The 7,906-nt window shown below is 43.4% G+C and overlaps 1 protein-coding gene across 1 annotated transcript; it reads left to right on the top strand.

Moving 5' to 3' along the window:
• Positions 1-1,506: 1,506 nt before the first annotated feature.
• On the top strand, positions 1,507-2,791 carry LOC121275257 (homeobox protein Nkx-2.2a-like). The gene is made up of 2 exons (XM_041182693.1): positions 1,507-1,765; positions 2,211-2,791. Exons 1-2 carry the CDS (start codon positions 1,507-1,509, stop codon positions 2,789-2,791), a joined length of 840 nt encoding a protein of 279 aa, XP_041038627.1.
• The last annotated feature ends 5,115 nt before the right edge of the window (positions 2,792-7,906 follow it).

Below are 7,906 nucleotides of genomic sequence, written 5' to 3'. Positions count from 1 at the left end.
TGTTTGTCCGGGTCCGGCCACCCAAGATGCGCTGAGGAGTTAGTAAAACCTGCGGTATTGTCACCCAAATCACATACTAGATGGACGGCACAGAGAGAGAGGCAGTGAGAGAGATCAACTGATCGCCGATAATAAATTGCTCGGCTTGTATCACCGCAGCTCCACACAGAGGTCCTTAGATATATATTTTTAAAAATCGCAGGCTCCTCGGTCTATTTGAATAAAACGCGCCTGAGAAGGCTGTGAGGAATTAAGACCTGGTCAGATCCCCTTAGTGAGTAACTTTTTAAAACGGGATTCTTATGTGGAGGGTTTGGAGTGAGTGGGGCGGGGGTGAGGGGGGAGGAATAGAGTGGAGCTCCACCTTGTCTAATGACTATTCTATGACATTAAACAAGTTCAACGATAATCTAATCGAGACTTTGACAGAAACAAACGATTTTGCAGCCTGAATATATTGGACATTAAAGGCGTGCATTAGTCGAATGGAAAATGATGAAGTGCCAATGTAGAAAGTTCTCCCGTCTTGTGAATTCGAGCTGTGACCTAGCGCTATTCTCCAATTCGCCCTCCCATTATCCGGATCATAATGCTGCGGCACTTACAGAATATACCTACAATTGAAATCAAATTGCTGGAACCGGGATTTCTCTCGCTCTCTCTGGCGCAGAGAGCGCTCTTTTCCGACTTAGCGCCTGCAGTTTTTGTCTCTCTCGCTCTCTCTCTCACTGCCCTGTGGAATAGCGAGGGATAAATGCAAAGCGCTTTCTAGAGCAATTTGTTAAATAGCATTTTCAAGTACGCTGAATATCAGGCTACTTGGAGGTCTTTTGTATGTAAATGAAGCCTAAAAAAAAGGAGCCCTCCCAATCTTTGTAATTAATTGACACGTTCAACCACTCATGGCTTGAAGCACCAATGGTGAGGACTCAGATATCGACACCCCCCCCCCCCACCCTCCACACAAACCACCCATTCCCAAAATCCCCCCCATAATTTCACATCGGCAAACATAGTCTTCATCCACTTGACTCCCAGGACCCGCCCACACGTGTTCAACCTTTGGCACTTTTTTTTAAAAAATGCTTTCTCTCTGTCTCTCTGCAGGTTCGCGTTTTCTGACCAACCTTATAGGAGCTAATCAGTGTTTAGCAATGGCTCATTTCTTCTCCACATCACAAGTGTGCACGAACCGAAGGATTTGAACTGAGCAAAAAAAACCCAAAACAAAACAAAACAAAAAAAAACCAGCTTTGATAATTTTTTTGCTGGACTTTACAGAATTATGCTGTTCTGTGTGTGTGTGTGGGGAGAGGGAGGTCACACGCTAACTGTCCCCACTAAATGGTCCGATTCAACAGGATCTTAGAGGGACCATCACTTAACCGATCCGCCTTCGGACCGCTTTCTGTGTGTGAGTGAGTGTGTCTCTTCTTCCCAACAGCGGATTGAAGGGGGGGAGAGGAACTGGAGCTGCAACTTTGCCTGCATAAATTTGGCCAGAATATGTCGCTGACCAACGCAAAGACGGGTTTCTCGGTGAAGGACATCCTCGACCTCCCTGACACTAACGATGAGGAGGGCTCGGCGGCCGAGGCGACCGAGGAGGATGGGGAAGCTACCGAGGCGGCCAAAACTTCGGAGTTTACCAGGCAAAGTCCACTGGAAACTGTGCAGAGGCTTCCTTTGAAGAACCCCTTTTACGACGGCGCCGATAATCCGTATACTCGCTGGCTGGCGACAACTGAGAGCATCCAGTATTCCTGTAAGTGCTGTATAACCTTTCGCAAGCGAACAACGCAACCACTTGCAGTCCCAATAATTCAATTCGCGTGCTCGGTCCACCCAAAAAATAACTTCAGCCCATGAATTATGCCCTTACGAAATGGAGACAGTTCTGGAACTGTGCACGGAATGTGCCTCCTTTGCGGGACATTTCGTGCGATTTTCCACACGTTCTGCGTGTAGAAAGGGCGATGATTGCAAAAAGGTTTGAATCAATCTGAAAGTTGGATTGGAACAAATGGCGTAAAATTGGAGGTTAGAGTGTTGTGCGAAAGATTTCGAGTTCTTATTTAATCGTGCGGGGGGTGGGGGGGTGAAGAGAAAAAAAAACGATCGAGGTGAAACAAAATCTAAGTGACGAGTTTTACGAATGATTCTTGTCTGCTCTCTCTCTCTCTCTCCCTCCCTCCCTCTTGTCTGTGCAGTGCACGGGATTTCGACCGGCGGCTCGCAACAGCAGAACTCCTGCAGCAGGTCCTCGGAGCCCTCCGCCGACGAATCGCAGGACAACGCCACCGAGACCTCGAGCAACGGCAGCGAGTCGGGGAAAAAGCGCAAGCGGCGGGTCCTCTTCTCCAAAGCCCAGACTTACGAACTGGAGAGACGCTTCCGGCAGCAGAGGTACCTGTCGGCGCCCGAGAGGGAGCACCTCGCCAGCCTCATCCGCCTGACACCCACCCAGGTTAAGATCTGGTTCCAGAACCACAGATACAAGATGAAGAGGGCGAGGGCTGAGAAAGGTATGGACGTGAATCCCCTTCCTTCGCCCAGAAGGGTGGCCGTCCCCGTCCTAGTCAGAGACGGCAAACCCTGCCACGCCAGCATGGTGACGAACGCTCTCAAAACGCAGGACCTGGCTGCGGCCACTTTCCAGACTAGCATCGCCTTCCCAGCCTACACCACACAGTCGCTGCAACACGTGCAGTATAACTCCCATTTCAGCTCTGCCAGCAACCCCCAGTATCACACACACCCGCTGGTGCAGAGTCAGCAATGGGCTTGGTGAACCATTGTAGAAGGACTGCTGGAGATGGGGGATGTAAATATATATACATATATATATAATGTGTGTGTGTGTGTGTATATATATCAAATACATATATACACGCACCAACATCCACTTGGAACTGTAACGCAGCTGAGTTCCTTCGTTGCTGTCTGTTTACGGAGTATTATAATGACTATGAAATCGGTCCTCTGCATATTTAGACTCGCGAATTAAACGCTCCTGTAACTTGTAAAGTATGTCTGTGTGTTGTAGAAATAATTTCTCGTCACTTCTGTTGGTTGTGTAAAAAGACAAGTGAGTACAAATGAAATGACACTTTTAAAAATCGTGGAGAACATTTTATTTCACCTTCGCATTTTTTATATGAAACTTGAAATATTTATGGGGCTTTGTAATTAAGGACGCGCGGCGTTTAGTTGTGTGTGTGTGGGGGGGTGGGGGGCGGTTTATTTGAAGGGGGGTGGTGTTGGTGCGGGTGGGTATTGCGGCCGTTACTGTTTACCAGAAATTAGCCTGCAGGGTGTTTGTTGGACGCCAAGATTCCCAATGTAACTGTAGGGACCATGTCAAAAACTGGGAGAGCCGAAGCTCCCGCAAATAATGGTGTGGATAACAACAACAAAAAAGGCGCCTTGACCAGAGATTTTTCCGAGTTTTTTTATATTAAGAATTTTAATAAAATGCTGTGTCTCAAAAAATGATACGTTTCCCTTGATGGTATTAACCGGTGTTTGTGAGGCCTTTGATATTTGTCAAGGTTTGGGATTTGAATCTGTTTCTATATCTCCTGTAACTATGTTGGGAGTGTATACAACCTCTTTAGCGTATTTTTTTTGCGATATAGCATATTCATTTTCCTCTGAACAATTCTCCAACCGAAAAAACTGTAGAGAAAACGCACACACGTCCAGTAAGAATTTAAGGGGGTGAAATGTTTGCTCAAGCAGCGGGAGATCGAGAGAAATCAGTTCTGGCCGGTTTTAACGTTATGAAATAGCTGTTTTTAAATAGGAGGGAGAGAGAAAAGCGAATTGCAACCGGCCGAATGACAAGGGTACATTGATGACACACTCCAGCCGCTTGTTCTGCATCTCAAAAGCCGTGCAAGAGAAATCGCTGTTGAACTGAACTATACTCACTCACTTAAAAGTTAGAGTGCTTCTTCAGCTGAGGGGCTTTTGATGCAAGTAAGATCTCAATGAGCTGACTTTGATGTCGATGGTGTGCATGGTCTCGCCCAAGAACCGACCCAGTAGCTTCTTAAATCTGGGTGGGTGGGGTGGTGAGTGGCAGGTAAATAGGTATCGACATTTCTTCTTTTTCAAATTTAATTTGGAAGATTAATTCCAGCCTTCTAATTTAAAAAAAAAAAATCAACCCCCTTCAACGAAAGCAGCGGGAAGATTCGGAATTGCAGGCAGAAATTTAAACATCGATCCTTTACACAATTTGCAAACAGTGCGTGCACATCAGCAGTGCCTTTTCAGGGCGACTCAAGTTTGTATCGGATTTGCTATTTCCTCTCGCTCACTTTGCAGGTTGGTTATATCATTGGCTCTAAAGAGTGTTCTAGCGAACGAATGTGAGAATGTTGCCGCGGATCGGTTGCATTAGGAAACAAAACCCCCGCCCACCCCCCACCCAAACACTCATTCTTCGAATTTGTAGCAAGAAATTCATAGAATCTAAATCTTGGGTCAATGAGGAAGATGAAAAACTGCAACAATTTCACGCAAGTTTGCTGAGAGCTTTTTTTTTGGAGGGGGTGGGGTGTGTGTGGAGAAACCTTTTGGGGATGCAGCGGATCAAAGCACGTAAAACAAACTGGACCGTCCCAACTGAATTCACTGCAAACCTACGGGTGATTATGAGATTTAATTCAATATCTACAGTAAACATGATTATCCTGGGCAGAATCGCGGACGCATTGCATTTGGCACAACTTGCAAATCCCGTTTCTTCCTTTTATATATAATTTTATTTTTAAAGGCCGATCGCTGCATCTCCTTCAAATTGGCCGAGTTCCTCGGAAAAACAAATCATTGCTTAGTCCGGCGTTGTAAACAATTTCCTGAATCCTTTCTGTTTCTGTGCAATGCGAAGCCGCTTTGACCACTGTGACTTCTTTCACTTCTGTAGACGGTGGGTCTGAACTGAATGTTTTTAAAAAACAATTTTGACCTACTGGTTTCAAATGTTCTCCCCCGCCCCCCCCCCCCCCCCCCCCACCTCCTTTTCAACTCACCGTCGAAACTAGAGTTACAACTGAAGGAAATATTCACTGAAATATTCAACCGGCTTCCACAATAATTTGGAATAAATAATGAACCTGAATCTTGCTATTTAACGCGGATGTCCTTAGGGCAGTGGTTTGGGGAAGACAGCTCAAGGGACATTACTGATAGACCCCAACCCAGCATTTAACAGCGTTTAGAAACAAGTTCACTGTTGAATTGTCCTTTTTCTAAAACAAACTGGGACTAAAAGGGATTTTTATTTTTAAAAAAGGGAAATGTTTAGACTGACAAATAGTACAAGAGGAAATAATGCAATTACTCGCACCTTCTGCAGCGCAGCAGGACAGGGAGTTCGTGAGGTCTCTTTTAAGAAGCCATCAACTCGATAAAATGCATTGGATCCTGTGTGGTTCCCCTACCACCACCCAGGTCCCCAAGCCCTATATTTCACACATTGACATTTGTGTAGTCTATCTTTGGACAATATACAGTAGGAAGACAAAACAGCACAAAGGGTGCGAGTTGGTAGTTAAGGATGTTAGAGGCGTGCATATTAAGGAGGTACAAATTCGGTGCCGACGTCATTCAGCTATTATCACAAACCAGCGCATACCGAGATTGAGGGAGAGGTATGGGGGCGTTTGGCGTGGCTGTCAGTTGGTGCTATTGTGACTCTTGTTGTACATGCTGTATTCCATATGTGCAGCTGGGCCCAGGGAGGGGAGAAAGGAAACCTCACAAAACCCAAATTGTGTCGAGCTTTCAAAACCAGCATTGTTGTCTCTGAAAGGAAGACAAATTAAAAATTCGTGCTTTATCTATTCTGGAACTCCTCCTTCACAGATAACAGCGATCCTTTTTTCTATATATCGACCAGAGTGTGTCGCATTAATTCAAGAGGGGCGGGGGGAGATGTCCAAACACGTTTTAACTGTTTCAATCTATAATTCCAGAATGCCCCAACAATTCCTTAATACTCGGCAAGCCATTTTAACCCAACGATTCCTTTATCCAAATGCCAGCAATTTTAATCGAATAAAAAGGCAAAACCAATTTAGTATTCTCCCTTTTAAAAACTGTGATATTTTTGTGAGGTTTTTAATTGAATCAGTCGCTCATTATTGGTTAAACTACACTTAGATTTACAACTCTGGTGCACACACCGGCCAGAAATGTCACTTCAAGTCTTGTAATTGCAGTGTTTAAGAGGAGGGGAAACCCCATGTTTTATGTGACAACGAATGTTATCAGTTTGTAAAAGACACTTTAGGATTCATTGAGTCTAGAGCAATATGTATGTTCGGGGAGTCCCGTGTTATGATCGTTTCATGAAGGAGTGATAATGAGCTGTTTTGTGTGCGCGTTCACAGATACTACTGTTTGATTTGACTTTAGAAAATAGACAATTAAAGTACTGTGCTCAGTAATTCTAGTTCATGTGAGACACACATTACAAGGTAAAGCTACTACCAGAACAGGATGCATTTTTTTTTTCAATTTTAGGAGACGTGTTCTTAATTGAAACCAATTCATCCTGACAGGTTACTGACAATTACCTAAGCAGTCACACTTTCAATATTTGCCCGAATTCAGTACCGGTTAAACGCTAACACGCAAACTTGCACGGATTCTTCAATCATTTTGTTGTGGTCCCGGAACAATTGTCGATGCTGTACATTGGACATTCTCGGCAATGCTATTTTCACATCGTATTGAAGAATATTGTTATATGGGCCATGAAGCTGTTCTTTAGAGGGATCCATTCTTAAATTCCAACAATTTCTAACTCCATATATGATAAAGGCAGAACAGAAATGCAGAGACACGTTTGCTGTGTGTACTAGAAATAGGCAGCCAATTATACAAAACACATGCACTCTATAACGTTGAGACCTTAATTTTGGCGAGATATATGGAATATATTAATTGTTGCATGAAAGATTTCATAAAATGATATTCAACGATTGGCAGAGGAAGAGAAAGAGGGAGTTATTTTTTTTAAAGATAGAGAGATAGAGGGTACAGTATGTATTTAGAGTTTTCAAAGATGGTTCGTACTTTTCCAGAATTGGTCAGTTTAAAATTTTGCACATAGAGATCAAGATTACTATAAATAACCCTAGGTTCAAGGTTTTTGACAAGACAATATAAAGACACGTGTCTTTGTATTTAATCGCAAGCGTGTTTTACAACGCCAAAATTGTCTCACTTACAAGAGTCTGATTATTGGAAAACAAATAGAATATTTGCAGAGCATAATAGTCAGCACCTGCAGTTTATTTTGTTATATTTATTAAGGTGAATTATCACATAATTGCCCAAGTACCGAAGGCAAACAAAGGAGTGATTGCATTTGATTCGTTTTACACAGGCAATCTCTGCAAAAGCCAACATTTTAGAAGAAATCTTGTCCACTAAGAGGTCACGATTAAGTTATTAAAGCTTCCAGATGGAATAGCCTTATTCGACGTTGTACAGTAGGATATCTCACCATGTGCAATACTTACCGACATGTGAGGCCCGGCGTTAAGGTAACATTGATGTCGGCGTAAAACTACTCGTTCCTCACAATCATTAGTATTTTATGTAGTTAGAAGCTGGAGGAGTGTATACAACACTCTTTTATAACAAAGACCCTTTTAAGTGGAGGGAAGCAATCTTCTTTTATTACCTGTCGTAAGGTCCCAATTAGATTCTGCTTTCGTTTTTCATTGCTGATTTTATTAATAAGTATTTTTAGCTTCATCATTGTTGCGCGTTGAAGAGCCTTTTAAATTTGTTTTAACAAACGCAATACTACAACCTCACCACGAGAGGTCGCTGGCACATTTCATTTGCTCTAGTGCTATAGTAATAATAACAATGCTTGTTGAAA

Source organism: Carcharodon carcharias, chromosome 2 (assembly GCF_017639515.1).
Source record: "Carcharodon carcharias isolate sCarCar2 chromosome 2, sCarCar2.pri, whole genome shotgun sequence".
Lineage (NCBI taxonomy): Eukaryota > Metazoa > Chordata > Chondrichthyes > Lamniformes > Lamnidae > Carcharodon > Carcharodon carcharias.
The sequence above is the reverse complement of the archived record's forward strand: the minus strand, read 5'-3'. Positions and strand labels throughout refer to the sequence as shown.

Coding starts and splice junctions, on each gene's coding strand:
- LOC121275257 (XM_041182693.1), top strand. CDS start 1,507: ATGTCGCTGACCAACGCAAAGACGGGTTTCTCGGTGAAGGACATCCTC. Junction 1,766..2,210: donor TGAGAGCATCCAGTATTCCT/GTAAGTGCTGTA, acceptor TTGTCTGTGCAG/TGCACGGGATTTCGACCGGC.